General features: G+C 34.7%; 1 protein-coding gene across 1 annotated transcript in view; it reads right to left on the minus strand.

Moving 5' to 3' along the window:
• Positions 1-26,059, minus strand: part of LOC115222464 (helicase domino-like) — a 132,085-nt gene that overhangs the window by 17,198 nt on the left and 88,828 nt on the right. Inside the window, 7 exon segments of the mRNA XM_029792668.2 lie at positions 2,481-2,687; positions 11,322-11,585; positions 14,413-14,706; positions 14,858-15,085; positions 15,436-15,683; positions 16,799-16,955; positions 22,405-22,440. Coding sequence (XP_029648528.1) covers positions 2,481-2,687; positions 11,322-11,585; positions 14,413-14,706; positions 14,858-15,085; positions 15,436-15,683; positions 16,799-16,955; positions 22,405-22,440 — 1,434 coding nt within the window.

Consider the following 26,059-nt stretch of genomic DNA (forward strand, 5'->3'; position numbering starts at 1 on the left):
GGCAAAAATATGTTGATTCCAAGGAAATGAAAAATAATATCAACAAATTCATGCATGGTACTTACTACACAAGTACAAGACATGGAAATTCATGGAAAACTTAGTGTTTCTATTTCTAAAGGACACAGATTGTGTGTGTATATGTGTATGTGTGTGTGTGTGTGTGTGTGTGTGTGTGTGTGTATGTGCGTGTGTGTATACATACATACACACACACACAGTCACTCACTCTTTTTGTGTGATTCCAAACTTATTATCCACAAGAAGCAGGAAAATTTTAGCAAGCAAATTGCAAGCTAGCTCTTAAATCATAATTGATTGTATTTGATCCAGTGAACGAATAAAACCTGTACAGAGGCATAACAAGACTGGTTACTCTTAACTCCAATCCTATAACTTTCTACCATTACTTATTGAATTTTGCTTGAAATTTTGTAGCATACTTCTCATGAAAACTGAACTCTTTGTAACATGTCTGTCTAAGAAATAAGCTAACAATTGCATGTGTTATTTCTTTTTGGTGAGGACTAAACTAAAGTTTGTATGATTATGGGTATGTTTACTTCATTTTTTTTTTTTAAACAATGTTTAAAAATAATGTGAGTTTATTTCCTGTTTACTATGTCTAAAATCCTAATTCAGTTTCTTATAAAGTTAAAAAATAAAGGTGTCTTGGGATGACCCTAGTTGACTGAATTGAGACCGCAAAATATTGCAGCCACTATTTTATAGGTTTTCATGAACGAAAAGCAAGAACAATGCCAATGGGGTTTTCAACTCGGATAAAACCAAATACATGAAACAATAAAACTCTTTACTCAAGTTTTATGATTCCTAACAAAACTTCTTCAATTTAGTTTTTGTTTATCAATACTAATTCTATTCAACTTTAAATCAAATACAGACTAAATAAAATTCTGCATTCTTTGGACTAATACACAAATCTAAAAATAAACATTATTTTACTTTTATTCATCTCTCAATATTCTGAACTCAATTTTGTGGTATATATATAATAATTACAAGTACTAATAATTACAATTCTTAAAATATTGCACAAAGCATCGAAATTAAAGCACCAAGCAATTGTGTTGTCATTATTATTATTATCATCATTATTATTACTATTATTAGTAGTAGCAGCAGCAGCAGCAGCAGCAGTGCTGTGTGAAAAAAGATCTTTAGATTCATTATAGCCACATTCCAAGTATCAGTTTCTTCTTGGCATTACAGAAAAAAGAATCAGTGTTCCCTTGTTTTCCCAAAATGAGAACATTGTCTGTGAAAGATTCAAATCATTTCAACAAGACACTAATTTTCTAAATTAGTTGATTAAAATATAATAATAATTTCTAATAAAGTATAACCAATTCACACATTGTAGGAAAGAGGCAGGACAATAACTGACTGAATCAAACGTAGTGTATGACTGGTACAGTTTTATCAACCTTGGAGGGATGAAAGACAAAAGTTGGCCTTTGGTGGAATTTGAATTCAAAATGCAGAATGGAATGAAACTAAACACCATAAAAGGCATTTTAGGAAAGTTACTACTGTTTCTTCTAATTTCATTTCTACCAAACAACTGTTTTGAAAATCATCATTATAGTAATATGTTCAAACATGCATATATATAGCAACCTCTGTACCATATAAAAACATTATAGGAAGTCAAATTTACTGGGGTATTTCAACTGGAGATAATTTGTTGGAAAATACAAAACATCAGTACCAGACAAAAGTCTTCCTGCTGCTGGACAACTCTTGTCTACCAATATGTACACAAGAAATATCTCTGAATGAAAATCACAATTAATTTGGCTTTCAATGGCACATTTACGTCTGTCAGATGTAATAGACTGATTGTAATTTTAATCTAATACTCATTTTGTTGCAGACAACAAAGTAATCGTATATATATATATTTACATCTAGAACTTAACCCTTTAATATTTAAACCATCCATATCAAGCCTAAATAGTCCACCTGTTTTATGTTCAAACTGGCCAGATCCAGCCTCTCACACCTACCCTACAATGTCATTATAAAAATAAACTATCACATCTTTGAACTCTCAAAGCTATGAAATAATACATGATTAACTTAATGTGAATATATAAGCATTACTTTTGACAGAGTAATCTGAATGCTAAAGGGTAAACCTTACAGTAATTCATATTACCACCATCATCATCAATTTGAAAGTAATCTAAGAATTTAATATAATTCTTTTTTTAAGAGATCTCACATTCTATATCTTAAGTAGACCTGTCTAGACACTATTTAATTTACTTTCCTGATTTTATTTATCATTTTTCTTTTTGTTTTTTTTTTTGTAAACTTAACTTTCTTCTTCTGTTATACTAAAGATTAAACCAATAAAAAGATTGTTGCTTGTTGTTTTTAACCGACAAATGTTGATGATGTCAAAAACATCGTAAAGGTATACCAGCTGATGGTGTCAAAAGTAAGAAACTCACAACTCTAGTGGCTTGGGGATTGTTTGAGAGACTCTGTGATATATGCTTGTTGAAAGCAGCAAAAGTATTTGTGGATGCCGTGCCGCCAGTGGTGTTGATGAAAATGCTTCTACCATTTCCTTTGGGACATGAGATAGACACAGCCTTTGAAGTTGGCCTCACTCCTGCTAAAGGTGCAACATCAGCCTTCTGTAACAGTCCTGTCTGCTGTACGGACGGTAATGACAGAAAATGACACAGCATGGGTATATTGAAACGTGTACACAGTTATATAAAGTCATGGAACAGCTAACACACAGCTATGGCAATCTGGTAATCAAGGTTTTAAATATATTTTTTTAGTAATTTCAATTTCAATTTTAAAAAAACAAATTGTGCTGACTGCTGTTTATGCAATTACAGCAATCAATATTTTATCAAAAATCACTCCGGATAACTAATGTACATAACATTCCACTAAGAACACCAAATTTCATCTAGTTTTTTACCGAAATAATTTTATTTTATTTATTCTAAAGTATGAAAACTGTTCCAAGGTTTTATAAACATTTGGTACACAAATATGCATACAAAAATACCAAAATAACAAAAAGCTTTCAATAAAGACATTAAATAAACAAATAAATCATATTGCCATGACAACAATATAATAAACATTGTACAATTAGCATGCAAATAAAAGACTTCAAGATTAAAAAAAAAATCAAATCAAAATTAATTTTCATAACTCAAAATAAAGCACATAAATACATGAAATAAAATTATAATTTTTAACCCTCCTCATTACTTTTATTGTTAATACCCTTATCCTCATTAAGAGCAACCTTATTCCAAATGTAAAAATTATTCAAATACTAGGCGAACATCTTTTTTGTCAACTACAATATATATATATATATATATATATATATAATATATGTGTGTGTGTGTGTGTGCACACATATACACACTGTTTTAGTTCCTACCATTGATGTAAAGAGTTTATTTTAATTATTTCACCATTTGTCTTTATAGTTTGTTGGTCATCCAGTAACATAACTCAATATCAAAGTTAGTCCTCTCATGTCTCATCCCTTGAACATAAATATTATTCCAAACCACTTATCTGGAACTATCATCTCCCAGTTCAAGTTCCACCTTTACCTTCTAGCAATGAACAACACCAAAACTAAATAACAACCACAATAACCATATTCTGCTATCTTGATCCACTAATCCATGAAGATTGGAAAGAAAACGGACACCGGTTTCTCTCTCCTTCAGTTATAATTATTAAATGGTTATAGATTTTTGTCCTAAGATATGATACAAAGGTAGTTGAAGTAAAATTTGAGCCAGTGAACAAGCCATGAGCACATTTCCTTTATGGAGACATATTGCATCTTGATAAAATATATATTACGTATTTTTGTGAACATGAATACTCTCACACACACACACACACATATTGCAATCATGATGCAAGATATACACACACACACATTTATTAAAAATAAAATTAATTCTTCATACATATTGGTTTAAAATTATTCAACTATGATGGTAAACAAAAACAACTTAAAGTTTAGATCTTGAGATTCCTTTGGAACTCACAATTTTTTGATATTATACAACTCTATTAATTATGTCGAGAGGCTCAGAGAGGGAAACAGACTTCATTATTTGATATTTTCCATGAACACCGAAGCAAAAAAAAAAAACAAAAATTAGAACAATAGAAATAGCTCTACTTCAAATAGTTTCATTCATCAAATATTTGTAAGATTATTAATAATAATATACACAAGTAGTTATGCCAGCATTATGAAATATCAGAAAAGAGATGGTATGGCATACACTAGAAAATGCCTCCTGAAAAAGCAAGGCAACAGTCTCAGATCAGGGCTAAGCAACTGGATATTGTTGTCAAGGATGATCAGGAAAAGGAATGTCTCATATATCAGTCCCAATACAAGACGATGTATTGTTAAAGTAGATGGAGAAAGTATCTAAATATAAAGATTTGGAAAGAGAGGTAACCTGAATACGAGGGGGCTGAAAACAGAAACAATCCCTATAACAATAACAGGTGCTCTGGGAATGATAAACAAGCATGCAGACAAATACATAACCACAACCTCAGAACAAATGAAATACCACACAGAAAATACGCACTGTTAGGGACACAGCACACTTTCAAAACAATTACCATAACAAAAAAACAAAACAAAAAACAGACTACTGCACATACTCAAGACACAAAGCTGTGCTTGGTTATGCAATGAAAGCAAGCAATAAAAAATCTCACAAATAATAATAATCCTTTGTAATGAAGGCACAAGGCCTTGAAATTTGGGGGGAGGGGACTAGTTGATTACATCAACCCCAGTGTTTCACTGGTGCTTAAATGTATTGACCCCAGAAAGATGAAAAGCAACCTTGATGGAATTTGAACTCAGAATATAAAGACAGGTGAAATACCACTAAGCATGCTAATGATTCTGACAGCTTGCCACCTTAATAATAATAATAATAATAATAATAATAATCAGGCAGTGGCTCTCATGGCTTCTGATCTTAACCGATTGGAAGTGTTATCATGTACATTGTTTTGTCTTGGTATAAAAGATGGGCTACAGCAAATATTCTGCTCAATACCACAGATTTGCTTGTCAGTTGTTTGACCTTAACCAGTTGAGCATGTCCCTTAGTGGCTGACGATATGTGCATCTCTGATCACGAGCAGAAGTAGTGGGGGAGCATCATAGCCATGTGTTGAGAGGGATTCTTGGGGTTTGAATAATTCACCTCTGGAAACATGGGTGGTTCTTTCAACATCCTTAAACAACCCTTATTCAGGGACCTTTTGAGCGGGATGGGCTACTCACCTGAAGAAAATCCTAACTGGGCCCCACCTGCAAGGTCATGTGCTGTTTATCTTGATATGAGATCACCATGTCGCGCACATATGGTTGTGATGCATGTGCCTGGTGTACCCTTATCAGACGGGTAGTCATGATGGGTATATTGGGCTTCGTATATTTTAACCCCAGTGTCACTTTGATGGCATGCACTGCTCTCTCACTCAATAATAATAATAATAATAATAATTCAGGCATGGCACTGTCATTAGGAAGTTTACTCAGTAACAATATGGTTTGATGTTTAGTCCCACTGTGTGTATATAACCCAAGGTCAAGCAATGCCTCATGAGTAAGTTTTTCAGATAAAAACTGTATGGAAGCTTGGGTGTGAGTGTGCATTTGCATGTTTGTATCTGATCATTTGGCAAGTAGTGTTGGTTTGTTTAAATCCTTGTAACCTAGAGGTTTCATGAAAAAAGAAACCTCAAGAATAAATAAGCACTGCAGTTAATTTATTGACTAAACCCTTTAAAGTAATGACCCCAGCATGGCCACAGTCCAATAAGTGAAAACTAAAACAACTTAAAGAACGAAAGAATAAAATTCAGCACATTTTAAAAATTTGTTTCTGATTGAGAAAGAGAGAGAGAGAGAGAGAGAGAGAGAGAGAGTAGAGGGATTGGAGTATCAGATTTATGTGGAACAGCAAGGGACAGTCTGTGTAAGACTCAAATTAAAGAAATAAAATTAAGTACATTCTACACACCAATTACAGCACACTGGCAGACGCTCTTGTAATATATATAAAGTATACACACTTAAAAGTAAATGCGAGGGTATATTCCAAACTAAAATGAGAAGTTTATTCCTCTAATTAAAATGTAGATAAAATTTTTGATTGCTTGATCAGTGAAAAATGTCTCAGTAGAAAGCATTCAAAATATTTTGATTTTGCTGTGAAACATTGATAGCACTTGGATGAATCACTGTCAAATACATTATAATTACTCTTAATTATTCTGAAGGAGTGATGTTTTGACACAAAAGAGAAGCAAATGAAAGATGTTAATGAAAGGGGAGATAATTATAACAAGGGAGATAACCATTTGATAATTATTTTTACAAGACGGAAAAGAACAAAGTAAGCAAAATGAAGTGGAAATACTGAGTTTGTTTACTAGTTGTTTTCAAATGCCTGAATTCTAGTTATTATTGGGAATATAGCACCGATGTCTTACTGCTAGAAAGTGAGAAACTTCACACAGGAAAACTGTGAAGTATTAAGATGTGAAGAAATAGAAAGAGAAAAGGGGGCTGCAGTGAAATCTGTAGAAACCATTTGTTATTGTTGTATACTTTTGGATACACATCTGAAAACAATATATATTTTTAGCTGAAAACAAACAGCTTTATATTTGCCAAATTATAACAGCTTTATGGTAGAGGAGCTTAGTTCTGAAGACAGTAAAAAATAAAAAAGTAAAATGAAAACCATTATACAGATGAGTGATCTGAGACCTCACACTGTCTCAGAAAATATTTTGACTACTACACTTTCAGTACTAAAAACACACGAGGATAAATATATTTGTGAAGTCACATGAACAGAGTAACAGGTGAATTCTATCACATTTACACGAAACATTTTGACTAATTGTTGTCTTTCCTGTTTTGTTTCTTTGTTAGCAGTTATGCAAAAGCAAAAAAGGAATGCAGGATGATCCAGTCCAAATTTTGAATTTTCATATTTTTAGTTTTCCATTTTGAAACTAAGAAAGACAGGCATACTGTCAAAATATTGTTATTTAATACAAATCATATTGCTCTCTTCTCATTGTGTATCTACTTCCTGAAGTGTTATGTCAATCTTCATAAATGATTGTTATTATTTATTATTGCCATGTTGGGTAAAATGCTCAACAGTATTTCATCCATCTGTACACTGAGAGTTCAAATTTCGCTGTGGTCAATTTTGCCTTTCATCCTTTCTAGGTCGATAAAATAAGTACCGGTTGAATACTGGGGTTGACGTAATTGACCTACCCTCTCCCCAGAACTTGCAGGCTCTGTGCCAAAATTTGAAACCATTATTATTATTATTATTATTATTATTATTATCAGCTAGTAATTCAAGAGCAATGCTAGTTTTCTGATACAGAGCTGGAAATTATAAACTGGACAAAAGGCAAAATGCAGAAACTTAACAGAAAAACCAGAAAGTTGTTGACTATGTATGGAGCCCACCATCTGAAAGCTGATATTAAGCAGTTGTCCTTGAAGAGTGACCAGAGTGGAAGAGGCTTAATTGCTATGGAAGTGTATGTGAAGAAGGAACAAAGCAGATGACATGATTATTTGCATAACAGCACAGAAAAGTTACTAAGGGCAGTGAATAAAGAGAACAGGTGATGAAAGCAGGAAGAGGAGAAAAAGACAAGAATGGAATTCAAAATTGATGAGAAACCTTTGCATGGTCAGTTTTCGAAAAACCATTGAGGATATATGTGGAACAAAAACCCTGAACTAGGCTGAAACAGAGAGCTTCATAATAGCAGCTCAATATCAGGCACTTGTGAAATGGAGCTTGTGAAAATATGTGCATAGGAGAATGTCAGCGAAATGCACATGTCAGAATGCTCAGCTTGGCACAAAGAGAATATAAGAAATGGAGATATGATCAAAATATGTAAGTTTTACACTGGAAACATGGTCAGAAATGGGTGCTTGAAGCAGTAATTACATGATGTAATCATGAGATAGAAAGCATACAAAGGAGTCAGAAACGAGCAAGATTTTGTAGGATTTTCCCATTCAAATGGATAAGATTGAACAAAACAAGTCAGACAGTTATAGACAAAAAAAATGAATTTGTTTACTGACTGATCCATCATGTCCATTTGATACAAGGATTTTGAAGACGGCAGTTGAAAAGTTGAGAAAATACAACCCCCGTATGATTTGAGATTGTGAGGATTTGGAAAATGAAATCTCTAAAGGTTGTACCTGTGGTAATTGGTGACGGTGAAGGATGACATAGACAAATGAATAAAGGAGACTGGAATGGAATATCTTGTAGAGTTTCTACAGAAAGTTTACCTTTTAGGAACAGAAAAGTTCATCAGAAGGGTTGTGAGCACTTGATGGCATATTGAAATCTTGTGGATATTATCAAAGGTTATCTGCTACCCACATAAACTCTACCAGGAATAAGACCAATCCTGAGTCAAGATGATTATAAGATATATCTGAGATGAAGCTTGAACAAAGTTAAACTTCACCTCAACACAATAGACTATGGCCAGTTTGCAACCAGGGCCATAGCAACAAAGTCTACCTGCCACACTTCTCAGTCCATCATCACTGTCTCAAAGTCCTGGATACATTTCTAGCTAGTGTCTGGAATCAAGTTGTCGATGTAAGTGTGACAACATTTTCCTCTTCTTACATCACCATGAAGTGGGTTCCACAAGACTGATTTGGATGCTTCCAGATCAGGGTGGCACATGCAGTGATCAGATAGACACAGCCATCTTTACCTAATGTCCAATCATTTCACAACTTTCTACATTAATAACAAGAAATCTCTCACTTTTATGAGGAAAGTTTTTTTCTTTATGCCACAAAGAAAATGCCAACTTTGAGAAATGAAGTTGATAGTAAGACCTTTGGGTATGTGGACACAGGAATGGCTGCGTGGTTAAAAAAAATTCATTTTGAAACCGTATAGCTCTGGTTTCTTATCTACTGTGTATGATCTACTACACAATCAGGTTGATCAAAAATTTGGTAAAACTGAGCAGAAGCCCATCATGCACGTGTGTACGTGTATGTGGGTGTGTGTGTGTGTGCATGCATTTTGTTTCAATGTCCACTTTGCTATGCTTGCATGGGTCAGACAGTTTACTAAGGCAAATTTTCTACAGCCTGATGCCCTTCTGGTTGCTAACCTTTCCCCCGTTTTCAAGCAAGGTAATATTTCTTCATGGACAGATTGGAAACAAAGGTCACCACTTGTATGACAGTGACACTCCGTTTCCAGCGAGACACATGCATACAATACGAGCATCTTTCCCTCTTCTTTCCATTTTCCAAATCCATTCAAAAGGTTTTGGATCGTCTCAAGGCTGCAGTAAAAGTTATTAATTCAAAGTGCCATGCATTGAGACTGAACCCAAAATCATGAGGTTTGTGTTTGTGTGTGTGTGTGTGTGTGTGGTGTGTGTGTGTGTGTGTGTGTGTGTGTGTGTGTGTAATCAAGTAACTCCATAAAAGTAAAAATTTGACAAAGTAGAAATTGATGAAGTGAGCACCGAACTTTGCATCCAAGACTTTCTTTTATAACAATAATGGATTAAAGAAAAATTTCTTTGATGCAACGCTTCAACACAGCCACAGCCTAATAACAAAAACCAGAAACAACGATATGTTTGCACAATATTTCCTTTTTCGCAATGGAAAGTTGTGTAACTCTAATTGTAGAGAAAATAGAAAAAGAAATTAGCAACAGCTAGATTAGTTTGTTCTTAATTTAATTAATCTTTATTCAGTGTGTCCTAAACTAACTAATTAATGTTGATGCTATTTGCATTGTGATAACTAGTTTATGGCAAGTAAGTCTGAAACTGAGAACAAACAAAAACTTTATGTATACTAGTCTATTCATTCTATTTATCATAAAAATAAAGCATAATATATTATCGTTTGTAAACCCTGCAATTAATTATTCACAAATTTTTTAACAATTAGTTGGAGGAGATAATTGAGCAAAATTAAAATAACATTGTAGTTGCAAAAAAATAAATAAATAAAAATTAAAAAAAAAGGAAAATATAAAGATGCAAAAGACAACAGTAAGTTATGACTGCACTAAACAAAATATTGAGCATATCAAGCAGAAATATATAACAAGACAAAGTAAAAGGGGTACAGCAGATATATCAGGGTTAGATATAACCCTAATTAGGGTTCGATATTGGTGACAGCAACAAGGGGGAAAGAAAACTATCTCAGCTAGGACTTCAGAAATGTGGTCTCTCCATTTTTTTTTTTTTTTTCAAGTACCAACACACAACACAGAAACAAAATATATATTGGATATGATATGTGTGTGTGTGTGTGTGTGTGTGTAAGGTATTGGGGTGAAGAAATGAGATATATAAGCAACAGGAAAAAATACATAGGGGTAGTATAGGGGTGCAAAAGAAAAAGAGAAAGAAAAAAATAAGGGGAGATGCAGATATAGTGAGGAGGAACAGCAGATAGACAAGACACACTTGGATAAACACGACATAGTGAAAAAAATAGAAGAAGAAATATGAAGTTAGCCCTATAATGCCTTTTTGAAAATTCTTGAGGCTTCAATTATTATTCATATGGAAAGAAAACAACAAGGCTGAAAGCTCACACTATCAACATTTTACATTCCAACATTAGATACAGCAGGATGGAGAAATTAACAGAATTGTTACAGCATAGGAGTAAATACCTAGCTACAGTTCTGGGGCTCTACATTTAAGGTTCCACTTCTAAAGGGATCAATGTTTTTCTTTATCATTTCTAGGTCAATGAAGTAAAGCACCAGTCAAGTACCAGGGTTCATTATTTCAACTAAACCCCACTGCCTCCCATAATAACTGACCTTGTACCTCAATTAAGAAACATCGTTATTACATGTAAGCAATTATAATACTTAGCTGTTTCATTATTTTCAGCTTATTTATAAATTTAGACATTATAGGGTTAAGTAGAAGGAAGTAAAAAAAAAATAAGATGAAATAAACAATTAATAAAGGATTACTATTTAAGTAAGCAAGTATTATGAGGGAGTAATCAAAAAGAAAAATAAACTAAGTCTGAAGAAATGAGAGAGAGAGAGAGAGAGAGAGAGAAGAAAGAACTCAATACTAATGGTAGAGAAGGGTGGGATGGAGGAAGCAGAGTAAGACAAGCAAGTGAAATGGAAGAATTTCATGGGGAGGAAATGCAATGTTGTGCTTACCATAACTGAACTGGAGACATTGGTGAGAGACTGAAGTTGCTGGGCTTGTACTGCTGCTACATTCTGGGACACATGTGTTGGGGGAGTTGCTACTGCAGCAGCAGCGACCACCTGTGGAACTTGCTGCTGCTGTTGTTGTTGTTGCCGCTGTTGCTGCTGTTGTTGTTGCTGCTGTGATTGCTGCTGTTGTTGGGTAACCTGGCCTTGAACTTGGCCAGGTTGTTGTGCGCGTTGCAGGGCCAACTGCTGTTCGGTTGAAACGTGCTGCATCGATACCAACAAAACATCAATTGAATGGACAAAGATATGCACACACAGACACACACACAAACACACTAGCTGGGTGGGGGTGCTTATCTCCTCCCCTTTGTAAACATAAGGACACAGTAAATATGTCAAGGCCGACAGGAAGTGGTGCTGCTTCCTAGGGTTAAATAGCAGTAGTATTATTCCCTTTCATGGGACTGTCACATTAAGTTGACAGCATACCACCACTTTATTGTGTTACTACTGTATAAATCTGAGAGATTTAGAAAATATATTATTTCTATTTATAAATATATATATATATATATCAAAATATATATATAAGTATAAATATATATATATACATATTCTTTTATTCTTTTCTTTTATTTGTTTCAGTCATTTGACTGTGGCCATGCTGGAGCAGCGTCTTTAGTTGAACAAATCGCTCCCAGAAATTATTCTTTGTAAACCTAGAACTTATTCTACCAGTCTCTTTTGCTAAATTGCTAAGTTACGGGTTCGTAAATACACCAGCATTGGTTCTCAAGCAATGGTGGGGGTACAATCACAAACACGCACACATATATATAGATGACAGGCTTCTTCCAGTTTCCGTCTACCAAATCCACTCACAAGGCTTTGGTTGGCCTGAGAATATAGTAGAAGACACTTGCCCAAAGTGTAATGCAGTGGGACTGAACCTGGAATCATGTGGTTGGTAAGCAAGCTACTTACCACACAGCCACGCCTGCACCTTCTATATATGTGTGTGTGTATGTGTATATATATATATATATATATCCTAAGGGTTTTTGCAACCCTCTCCATTATAGATTGTGATTTATTCATAATTATATACACCTCAAATCAAAACAAATCAAAATAGATGAACATCAATGGAATTTGTATCTTTGTGGTACCAGTGCCGGTGGCACACAAGAAAACCACCCGAACGTGGCCGTAGCCAGTACCGCATCGACTGGCCTCCGTGCTGTGGGCACATAACAAACACCATCGGATCGTGGCCGTTCGCCAGCCTCGTCTGGCACCTGTGTCGGTGGCACATAAAAACACCATCCGAGCATGGCCGTCTGCCAGCCTCGTCTGGCACCTGTGTTGGTGGCACATAAAAACACCATCCGAGCGTGGCCGTTCGCCAGCCTCGTCTGGCACCTGTGTCGGTGGCACATAAAATCACCCACTACACTCTCGGAGTGGTTGGCGTTAGGAAGGGCATCCAGCTGTAGAAACACTGCCAGATCTGACTGGCCTGGTGCAGCCTTCGGGCTTCCCAGACCCCAGTTGAACCGTCCAACCCATGCTAGCATGGAAAACAGATGCTAAATGATGATGATGATGATGATATAGCAAATAAGAAAATGGAGGAGAACAACAGGTGGTTCATCAATATTTGGACATTAAATTATGTTAACCTATTTATTTATTAAACAACACTTGTGTATTAATAATTGGGTATTCTACCAGCAGTATATTAGATAGATATTATCCCTTAGTGGGTTGGATTTACAACCCCTAACTTTCTTGGAGTTATATCATCATCATCATCGTTTAACGTTCGTTTTCCATGTTAGCATGATATATATATATATGAGGTGTATATAATTATGAATAAATCACAATCTATAATGGATGCACACACAGACACAAGATGTCTAGAAATTGCATTCAAAGCCACCATAAAGCCACTATTAACACTCATATTCTATCTCCTCAGAAAGCTGTCAGCAAGCAACGTGACATAGCATTCAAAATTTTAAAATAAAAGGTTAATTCTCTATTGCAATTTTGAAGTTAGGAACCTAATGGTTCCATTCTACTCTTCTGGAGAACATTCCTGTAGATACAAATTGACACAAAATAACCTACCTTTGGGCTTACATGTGTGGAGACCAGCAAGAATAGTGTGTCAACCTCTATCTACACTTTCAAATTCTGAATTCCAATATCAAGCACAGCATTTATAAGAAAAGACCAGTATATCAAGCCATGGTGATACACCGAATATGAGTGAAAAAATTAAATAATTGAAGAGGATTGAAACATTCCATGAAAAGTTAGAATTCAAAATTTGAATGTGTAGATAGAGGTTGATACATTTATAAATATATGAAAGTTTGTTTACAAAAACAACTATAAACTAATTATAGTTCTTAAATCTGACAGAAAGAAGTAGGTTTGTGTGTTGGGGTAACCATAGCACACTTGGTCGTGTAAACAAAGAGGGGTGGTTTTGAAAGCCAGGTGTACAGGTAAACCTACTTTTTCTGTGGAGGGCTTATAAGCCTCATTATTAGGCTATCTTCTTTAGTCATTGTGCAGTGATCACCTATAAGCTTTAAGCTTATAAAATACTATTATTGCAGCGTGGAAGGTGTTTATAAGCCATTTAAGAAACACACAAAAACCATTCGATTCACTTCAACATTTAAATTTAATTTTTCAAAATATTATCGTCGCTTTCAGACCGCGACCTGCACGAAGTTTTGTCAGTGAACAGGTCGTGGTCTCAAAGCGACGAAAATATTTTGACAAATTAAATTTGTGTTTCTTAAATGGCTTATAAACACCTTCCACGCTGCAATTGTTTTTGTTCCAGCACACGATCTCAGATCAGGTCACTTGCTATGCAAGTACATCTCCGTAATACTATTATTATTAATTACAAAATTATTAAAATCGACACTGCTTAACAAAACCATCGCAGTCACAAAATGAACTGTAACAAACACCATTCACCCAAATACTAGTTGCACTATAAAATGTAGCATTCAAACCAATACAAACAATAACAACAACCAAAGTGAACAACAAGAAAACTCACAGCAGCGGCTGCAGCAGCTTGGTTCTGCTTCTTCTCTCGTTGAATCCTCTCTGCTCTGATCAAAGCAACTTGAACTGGATCCAATGGTAAATCATAGTTAATACCGCTGCTCTGAAGCACAGATGTGTGTTTAGGATTCTTCTGCCCTTGGTTGGTAGTCTGCCTTAGCGGAGGCTGTCGTTTATTTGCCAGACTTTTTATCATGTCAAAACGGCCAGAGTACAGAGTGGTAACAGCAGCATAGCTATCTTGCCCATAAAGCTGGCTTGTTTTGATTGGTCGGTTATTCTTTGTCTGCGAAAGAAAAGTTTAAAAGCATTTAATTGGGATTTTTCCAGATTTTTTTTAAACATGACAAATCTTAACCCCCTACAACAAGTACATTTCTGCCGTTTTCTTTTTTTTTAACTCAGGAAATATAATCTAACATTGAATTAAATTATACCTTGTATATTCCTTTAGTTTTCTTCTGTTTTCTTGGATTCATATCGTATAAAACACGGCCTTCTTCACGTGGAATAATAATATTTTCATAACGATTTTTACATTGCTTTGGAGATCGGTAATTCCTGCTGCAGCAATTAACAACATCTGCAACTAACTCCCAGTTTGCAATGCGAGCAGGAGACAAAACTGTTAAATTCAGAGCCAAGTCCAAAAGTGTCAGAACAGCCTGTAATAAAATCAAAAATGCAATTCAAATTACCAAAATATGGAACAACATCAATAAAATAGCAAAAAATACATCATTAGATGTGTGTGTGTGTGTGTGTATATGCATCCATATATAATTTGAGCATGGAAGGTGTTTATAAGCCATTTAAGAAACACACAAAAACCGTTAGATCCATTTCAACATTTAAATTTAATTTACCAAAATATTTTCGCTACTTTGAGACCTGTTCACTGACAAAATTCCATGCTGCATCATTGTTTTTGTTCCAGCACACAATCTCAGATCAGGTCACTTGCTATGTAAGTACATCTCCATACATATATAATGGTTTAAAAATTACAACTAACCTGTAATAAAGCCCAGTCTTCATGAATTAACCATTCCGGATGTTCTTCAGCCTGTTCCATTGGCTGTTTGCTTGACACAGACGATATTGAGCGGAAATTCTTAATTAAACCATGTTTAAGCTTTTGCATTTTCGCTTCACGGCGCATCTTCAGCTGTGCTGCCGTCGGACGATCGAATAGGGACCGAGGAACTCGTAACTGCTCTTCTTTGCGTTGTTTCTGTTTACGAGCTGTTGTGAGTAACGAATCTAAAGATAATTGGTGTTTTTACAACAACAGGAGTAGTAATAATAATAATAATTTGTTCATTTATTGGCCACAAGGGCTAACAAAAATCAAATAAAACATGTAAGGACAAAATACAGGACGAAAGTTACAAAAAGGGTTTTGTCCGTTTAATACAATAAAATTTTACTTAAAGGCAAAAACAAAACTGTAAACTCATAAGAAAGATTCATAAAAGTCAAACAAATTTGGAGCTTCGCAAAGTGTAATCAATAATTCAGATAAATGGCTTTAAATAATTTAGCATCAAAGAACCTCTATAAACAAAACAAGGTCTTCTTTTTGTGAAACTTTGCGACAAAGTATTAAAGATAAAGCTTAGAACAAGCTCTTAATAAAAATACTTGGATTTGTAAATTTTTGATAATCATAGCTTGTTGTGTCACAGTGTGTCTTGAGTACTAACATAAGCGTTGTACTCTTATTTTCCAAATATATTTCTTGCTCAGTCTTTTAGCTTTAAGGAGAGCAAACAGGAAATTGTGCATTTAGTGAATATATGTTGTAGTGGAAAAATAGCCAAGTGATTATAGCATGGAACTACTAACTTGTAGTTCCCAAGTTCAATTCTACTGTAAGGCATTTCATTGTATTTAAGCACTACTCTACATTCTACCTAACTCAGTCCACCAAGATTCAGGAAAACATAGCAAATTATTATCTGGGTAAGTTACTGGTGTTAAACTGCAATCTATCTACAAAAATAGATGCAGTTTTTCTGTCTTATAAGTATAAGACAAAAGAAAATTCGTGGCCCTAAGACAAAGACAAATGATAAAATTTTTTAAATATTCAAGTAGCCTTCAAAAATTTTAAACTGATATGAAACTGATTAACATACCAACATAAAAAAACTAAGAAAAAAATCAATTACTCTGATAAAGCAACAAGATGCTCAGTATTATTGTGTTGAGAATTTGTTTCAAATTACCATTAACATTTTTTATCCAAAAATATCAGTTCATCCCCGTTAACAAAGTTTTAATTGAGATTTGAATTATCAAAATATAAACAAACACATTAATACTGATTTGAGTGGGTTGCTTTAGTAACATATCTGAGAATTCAATATACATACTTGTAACAGTTTCAATTTTGGGTCGCTTATGTTCCTTTCTGATGTAGACAGGTGGTAGCTGGGTCTCCGGCATAATGGTGGGTTCATATAAGAAGAACATTGTTTGATCAATATAGACATCGTTGTCATCCTGGGGTGGTGTGGGAGGAGCCCACATCTATGTAAACAGAGAATAAAAAAAGTGCTTTGAATATTTCAATATTGAAAAGAATATAACCTTACCTTCAATACATACATACATACATGCACAGATATACAGAGCACATACATCATCATCATTTAACAGCTGTCCTCCATGCTAACATGTGTTGATGGCTTGCCAGGAGCTAGCTTGCTTGTGAGCTGCCCAAGTTACTTTGTCTGTTTTAGCATGGCTTCTACAACTGGTTACCTGTCCTAACACAAACCACTTTACAGAGTGTACTGGGTGCTTTCAACATGGCATCAGTACATTGTGATGTCTGTATATACACACATCATCATCATTTAATGCCTGTTTTCCGTGCTAGCACGGGTTAGACAGTTCGACCGGGGTCTGGGAAGCCAGGAGGCTGCACCAGGTTCCAGTCTGATCTGGCAGTGTTTGTACAGCTGGATGCCCTTCCTAATGCCAACCATTCCGTGAGAGTAGTGGGTGCTTTTTATGTGCCACTGGCACAGGTGCCAGGGGAGGCTGGCAGCGGCCACGATCGTTTGGTGCTTTTTACCTGCCACCGGCACAGAAGCCAGCACATATATATATATATATATATATACATACATACATACGTACACATGAATGAATGTATAAACATCTTTGTTCCTAATTTCTTGCAATGATATAGAAACTTTAAGGAGATTCTGGGCCCAACAACTCATCTAAACATAACCTACGTCAATAGACCCACATTTCTAACTTTTGTCTTGTGTATATTTTTAATAAAAACTTTAAAAAATATGACTTTGCAAAACTGAATGGCAACCCGGAATTATCTCTTGATTAATTTCATATCAATGAATATTTTGTAACAGCAAATTTGTTCATATTTGCAAATAGCGTATCTGCACATTAGATGTGAAGCGTGTTTAATGCTGTTCCCAGATAAAGAAATAAAACAATGCATTGACTCTTTACAGTAATAATGGCAGCTACCATCAAATATTACTGGTACTAAGTTGGTAAGGATTCATTAATACTTACTGGAATGTATTGTGGCTCAGACAATGTAGAACCACATATGCACATATATAAATATCCATCCCAACTGTAAGCTGTGTATTTAACTATCTGGGAATTGAATAAAAATTCAATTACAACAAAAATTAGGAGTTTACCTTGCAGGCCCTATGGCAATCTTCTCCATTTGACCCTATCCTCTGCCTTCCATCAACCACCAACCCTTATTTCTTTCTCTGTCATTTTAAATCAGATCTTACTTGGTCTTTCTTTTCCTTTACTTCCTTCCACATCTATTTCAATCATTCCTCACAACTACTTTCATCTTTCCTCAGTACATGACTCAACCACTTTACACCATTTGTCTACATAACACTCATTACCACTGGATTACTCAATTCCACCCCCACCCCCACTCTCTCTACAATTCATTGTTGACCTCCCCCCACCTCTCAACAATACTTTATCCATCTTTAGAACCATTCGCGTTTCTGTACTTTGCTCTTCAATCATTACTCATGCTTCATTCCTATAAATCATAGAACATCTCACACAGTATACACTGCCAAAAAAAAAAAAAAGACCACATGATGAGGCAACTGTTTCATAATTCTTCATATCTCACCAATCTCATGCCATTTTCTGTTCTTCTCCTATTATGAGTTAGTGCTCATCTAAAACCAACAATGATACATACTCTTCCATGTTGGAACATTTAGTTTAAAGAGATACAAGTCTTTCCTCTTGCACCTCCATATAGTTAGAAGGGGGCTAATGCAATACTTGTAAGTTTTACTTCACCGTTTCCTTTGTCTGCTTCCATTTTAGATGGATTCCACCAGCAACTGAAAGTATTTTCCAGCTTGAATTGTCCATACACATCACAAGACAAAACTAGTATCATACTCCTGGAAAACTTGGCTAACAACAAATACTTTCTTCTCAACTCCTCTGCATTTAAACGTATCTGGAAGTCAGCACAGCATTCCTCACAGGACAATGTTCTCATGGCCCCTAATCCCAAATAGTATGATTCCAGTTTTTCTTTTATGCTGAAAAGTGCAGGCATGTCTCTGCAGTTAAAAAGTCCTCTTTACAACCACATGGTTTTGAATTCAATCCCACGATACAGCACTACGGATAGGTGTCTTCTATAGCCTCCGACCAACAAATGCCTCATGAGTGAATTTCATAGACAAAAAGTACAATGACCATTTTGTCCATTTGCATGCATGTGTGAATGTTTACTTTCTGTGTTGAGCTGAGCTACAGATGGTATTATTTGTTGACATATCCCACTCAAAAAAGGAAAAATCATCTGCTAGCTCTGCATTTGCAAAGATAAACGGAATGAAAATTTCCTTACTTGAAAAACATGTAAGGGTTAGCATCAAGAAAAGCATCCAGCCGTAAAACAATCCCTCAATAATATATATTTGTCCAAGCCATGCTGATATGGGGGGGGGGGGACCCCATAAAAATGAATAAATAGTTCCTGTAAGCTATACGGGAAACCCATCATTTCTAGTTCAAAATTGCCAGGTGAGTTGGTGGGATTCTGTTCAGTAACAAAAATCTATGATGTTTGCATTACATTCATAAAGAATTACATTAGTTCACTTATGTGAAGTCCTAATGTTGGCCAATATATGCAACATTGTAATTTAGTTCTCGATGGATGCTTGAGGTTCATTTTGAAGCACGAGTGACCAGCTGCTAGATCAACCATGCAACCTGCACAACAAGGTGGTTGAGTATTCCTTAGATACAATTACTCTTAATAGGTATTTGAATAATATTTAGCCGTGATAAGCTTCAGCACAGTTTCTATCATTACAATTTCACTCACAAGGCTTGTGTCAACCTTAGTCTTTGGTAAAGACTGTTGTCCAGTGGGATCAAACTCATCATCATTAAATGTCCATTTTCCATGTTGGCATGGATAGGATGCTTCAACAGGAAGTCGGAAGACTACACTAAACTCCCTCTGCTGTCGGTTTGATATGGCTTCTACAGTTGGCTACCTTTCCTAACACCAACTCCTTTAGTACATGGCACCAGCAACAGTGAGGTCACCAATTAACTTGCAAGACAAGACTCTTGCAACTAGTGGGGAGTAATAGTGAGGGAGAGAAAAAGGCGTTTTGCATTAGAAGAGAGACATGGCTTCCTCAGATAGAGAGGAATGAAAGCTAGTCAAGATGTAATGAGGAGGGGCCATACTTCAAGTTACAAGGTGATGTGTATAGTGAAGATGACTGGAGGTTTGTGAGGGTGGGTAGCTAACTTTTTCACCACTCAGCTATGCTTATAGCATTTTTACGATTTTTTCAATTGAAAAGACTAATCATGACTGGACACGATTTTGAGATGATCAGAATTACCTTTGGCTATTCTTTTGAATAACAAATATAAGATCACAGAGCACCATAGTGCTGGAGAAAGTGTTAATGGACATCTATGAAATATTAAACTTAATGTATGCTAATTTTGCCCCAGTTAGAAACCAATGGCAAGAGTGGATTAGCAAGTGCACAACCTCTTTTACGTCGTGACACCCCTATGAAAGCAAAAGGGGATGTCGGAGACATATATTAATGAACAATACTATACTTGGTTTCATATATGTATATATACATGTCCCGGAAAATTAGTGAAATAGTAGAATGCATGGCTTGGATGGAATATGCTGAGATAGATTTTCTACGGCCAGATGCCCTTTCTGCTGCTAACTGTCCCTTGCCTCCAAACAAGTTAATATTTCTCCATTGTCAGATGTGTCTTTCATGGAACATTGGAAACAAACACCACTGCTTATATGATAGCGATACTCGTTTAGCAATCATCACATGGTGTCAAGGCAGGGGCCATGCACACAAAGACAAACACACAACAGGTTTTCTTCACTTTCTGTTTACCAAATCCACTCACAAGTTTTAATCAGCCAGGAGGTGTAGTAGAAGATACATGCCTAAGGTGGTGTGCAGTGGGACTGAATCCAAGATCACATGCTTGGGAGCAAGCTTTTTAGGAATACAACCATGCTGACACCTATGATACACACATACATATATATATCTAACTATATGTGTGTGTATGTATTTCTGTGAGTGAGTGTGTGTGTGTATCATCATCATCATCGTTTAACGTCCGTTCTCCATTCTAGCATGGGTTGGACGGTTCGACCGGGGATCTGGGAAGCCAGAAGGCTGCACCAGGCTCCAGTCTATTCTGGCAATGTTTCTACAGCTGGATGCCCTTCCTAACGCCAACCACTCCGCGAGTGTAGTAGGTGCTTTTTACGTGCCACCCGCACAGGTGCCAGGCAAGGCTGGCAATGGCCACGGTCGGATTGGTGCATTTTACGTGCCACTGGCACGGAAGCCAGTCGAGGCGGCACTGGCTTCAGCCACGATTCAATATATATATATATATATATATAAATCACAAGGTATTGGATAAAATTGTTATAGTAGAAGACTTGCCTATGCAGTGAGAACAGTCTTTTTGTGACTTTCCTAATTAAGAAGTTTTAACTAAATTATTATTTTCTAATGGCTTAGTTAAAGGAGAAATTTAATACTTATTTCAGGGTTCCCAAGAGGGAAGCACTAAGTTCTCCTCAAACTGGAGGCCAAGGGTGAATGCTTCTATTAAAAGTCACCCAGGATCCAGGTAGTGGTGTTAAATTAGGCAACAAGTCAACTATTCAAGAACTGAAATGGTCACTTAGTGGCAGAAGATACTTGCCATATATACTGGGCAATGGAAGTGCAGAACCAAGTGGTTGTGAATCAATATTCTTAATCATCTGCAAGAGCAAACAGTTAGAACGGTAACTACAAACAAGCCTTCACTGCCAATATCACCAGCAACTATTAACCCTTTTTCTTGTTCAAAGTATTTTCATAAGTTTGTCCTAAACATCCATGCTTGTTCTCAGACTTTTAGCTGGCTCTTATTTCATATGTTCTGAATAATATACAGCTTTTCTTTCATAACACCCAAGTCACTCTGCTGGTTGAAATGGGAATGTGAATCCTTTTATGCTACACAAATGCCAGAGAAATATGTTATGTGCATCACGTGATACACAGGATAAGAAAAGGACTAATATATCCAACTAAAATTTGGCATTATTTTATAAACAAAACCTATTGATTTTGGGCAGGTGATATATTGAATCAGAAGAAATGAGCACCTAGTACTCTCCCCAAAGGAATACGGATGCAGTAAGGTAATATTCAATTGATGGCTTCTAACTATGATACTAAAAATTAAAATCAATGTAATTCTTGGCAGGTTTGGAAAATGAGATGAGGGAATTAAAAGGTCTGTATTTAGGTCTTTTTTTTTCTCTTTTTGGCAATATTTTTCCGAAAATAAAAAATAAATATGAAGTTTGTATTCATCATTTGGATGAGATGAAAAACTTTTAAGGTAAACTTACAGGCATTGGTTCATGATCAATGTCACATACATAGACCTGCAACATAAAGTGAGGACCATTAAGATGTAGTAAGACTAGGTGTCCAAAAATAACAAAATACTATAACAAATAGCTGTCTGAATGCAGAAAACTCGTCCAGTTAAAAGTAAATAACTGACAGTGCCCACATCCACCCAACTCCTTGTACTACAAATGCGATGAGTGTAATTGTTGAGTGCCAGTGCTCATTATTTTCAGATTAATTAGCATAAACTGAAGATATCCTTGTTACCATTTACCTGATAGTTTTGTCAACTGCAAGCCTGACTGGATCTTCCCTGATATCTAGTCTCTTAACGGTCTTGCCTTTTTAAGAAAACAGATAATACACTAATCGGCTTTCTCTTAAAATTACATTTTGTATAGTTCGTTCTTAAATTCTAGTTAGTAGATTCTAATTAACATGCGCACCACAATTTTAACATCATAATCTAGAGCTAAGATTCAAGTGAAGGATTAGCCATCAAATAATTATTGATACCAAGATAAAATGATCAGTTTAATTGGGTTAATGCTAGACATGAAATTTAATATAGATTCACCATGCTCTATCATTGAGATACCTTTTTTTTTTTTTGTTAATCATTATTATTAATGAAATGGTTAAGTCACAGTGCAAACTGAAGACTTAAAAGCTTGTGTCTAACATAGTGGAACATCACAGAAATACAAATTTTATCATCTCTGCTGTACCTGAGAATATTAACTTAAATTTTGCTATAGAAATAGTTAAGTTTATGAGACGCATGTGTATATATATATATATATATATGACACATACAAACATACCATAAGAACTAGATTTACAAATAAATCAGAAGTAAAGACTTGTAGTTACTAGGAATACACTCCATAAATAATTTTCTGCTATTAAGAATTTTTCTTAAATATAATTTATAAGTATATAACTGAGCATTCCATAATTTAATATTTGGAAAATAAGTTAGCAAGTGTTCACACCATATTAATTTAAATATATATAATGTATTTATATCTTAAAATTTCAACAAAATGCATGTTTGCATGATATGATTAGGGAAAGCTTTTAAATTGACCAGGGTGAAGAGGCAGTAAATGAAATGGAAAATAGCCTATAATATACTTTTCATTTTAAAATTTAAGATGCTTTTGGGTTTTAGAAATGAAAAAAAAATAATCTGCTTTGGATATAGAAGAAAATTTATAACAATTTAGATCACTTAAGTTTTCCAATTATTAACCGATTGCTTGATATTAAATGATTGATGCTAAAATGCTACTGAATGAGGGGGGGGGGGCTATACCTCTCATACAAAAGAACCTTAGAAAAAGATAAGACCTATATTAGATTTTTACAAGCTAATTGAGATGTAAAGTCAGATATAAGAAAATGGTGATATTAATTCCCACTGGCCAAAAAAAAAAAAAAAAAAAAAACAACCTACTTTGGTGCCAATAAAGGAAATTTGAGGGTTATCTCAAAACATCAAATGGTAAATTCAGTTCCAAGCTGCAACTACAGCATGTCTTTTTTACAGACTTCTAGATGTTAGTACAAACTGAATTCAATAGTTTTCCAAGAAACACAGAAAACTGAAAAGTTGCCGTTTCCTTACAATAGATCATTTGTAATGGAAAGCACAATTATTCCTCGAGAAAATTATCCTCCTACTTAAGATTATCCCCCACCCACCGAGAATTACTTTTCAGTTGTTCTTAAGCTTTTAGCATTTAAACCAGTCATATCTGCTCCAAATAATCTACTTGTCTTATGACCTGACAGATCTGGTTCTCACATGTACTGTACTATGACATTCTAAAAATCTTGAAGCTACAAGATGAATGAATGATCGATGCAAAACAGAGAGAACAAATGAGCATTACATTTGTCAAAGTAATCCAAATATTAAAGAGTTAAATGTTAACTGCTTACAAGGAAATGGTTAATATGCTACTAGTGCCAACAGATAAATTTATAAAGGAGGGAAATTGAGTAATGGACCTTGGTGAATGCAGCAATACAAGTAATAACGACTGGAACCAGGTTTTGGGGAACTGAGGCACTAGTCAGTCACCTTACAACTGTCCTTATAACAAAAGACAGGTATAACATACCTTCCAAGGACTATATTTATTGCTAACAATATACTCATCATCCAAAGAGGAATGATTCTTGGTATAAACTCAATATAATTAAAGATGAAAAAAGTATTTTAAAAAGAATGAAAATTTGCATTCATTTTATATTTAACATATTCTAGCAAGATCTACCAAATAACCAGAATCAAAGAACATATTCTCATGCTTTGAGAGTATTCTCAGTTGACATATAGAGAGAAGTTTTCCTAATATTTACCTGCAGCCTTACAACAAGCTGTTTTTGAAGGTTTATAAATGGCAAACTTAAGTATCTTTAGTCACTATTAGTAATTGACAATTACATATTCTACTGTTGCAGTTGAGGCCATAAATTTTTAAATACAAAGAAAAAAGTTATCTTTTAACAATATCTTGTTTGTTTATTACTATTACTATTATTATTATTATTTTATAATACATCAAATTAGTTGCTATCCACTAAGAAATACACCTGATTGCAAACATTACTTATTTACGGTACTTACATAAAATATTAAAGAAATATATTTTCCATTTCCTGACTAATCTCTGTCAAAATTGCTATCAGAATCTTAGGTATTATTAAACTAGGTATATAGATAAAAAACTTTTTTATAAAAATCAAACCTTAAATTAGCATAATCTAAAAATTGTAAATTAAGTTTGTAATCAAAGGCCGACTTCAGAAACTGTTATGAATTCATACCTTATACATACCTCAATACATACCAGCTGGTGCAAGATGCATGATAATATTTATAATTAGGATGTGTTTATAATTTGTAAACACATTGGTATTCTTTCTTCCAATTATGACACTAAAATTTTCAGCACATATAGTGCAGGATTTCAGATTAGATTCCAGCCAGTTATAGACTCATTTTTTTTTTAAATAAAGATTTCCCTTTTTTTAAAATAAAACAATAAACACACAACAATTTCACAAAATTTTCAACATCTAAATTAATGAGCAAGGGCACAACTCAACAAAGTGTTTCTCAAAATGTGTGAAATATTATTATGTAAGATTTAAAACTATGAATTGCTTTTGTGATTTTTTTAAAGTACCTTTTTTATGTTCTTCAAACAAACCATTTTCTAAGCATAAAGGGAGAAAACTGAAGCACCCTAAAGAATGCCACTTGAGTTAATTTTGAAATTCATAATTTTAAATCAAAATCTTACTTTTTATCTATTTTTAAAAGAGGAAGAAATAAAACAAGTGAAGCTATTGCTAGTTGTATTGCCTTGATTGACATTCAGGATATATATTGTATTCTTGGGTGTGCTGTGAGATGTCCTAATATCTCACAGACATTCCTTTTAACAACAAGTCTTGTTTAATCAAGGTCAAACTTAATTCATAAACCTATCATTAAAGATATTCCAACCATGACCATTCTGTCTTATTTTGAAGGAAGTCTTAATTCAGACTACATTAACCTGTCTCTTTTTTTTCTTTTTCTTTCTTTCCTGATCCACCAAGGGACAATCAAAGTGATTTAACTGTTACTTCCAG

The sequence above is a fragment of the Octopus sinensis genome, linkage group LG20 (assembly GCF_006345805.1).
Source record: "Octopus sinensis linkage group LG20, ASM634580v1, whole genome shotgun sequence".
NCBI lineage: Eukaryota > Metazoa > Mollusca > Cephalopoda > Octopoda > Octopodidae > Octopus > Octopus sinensis.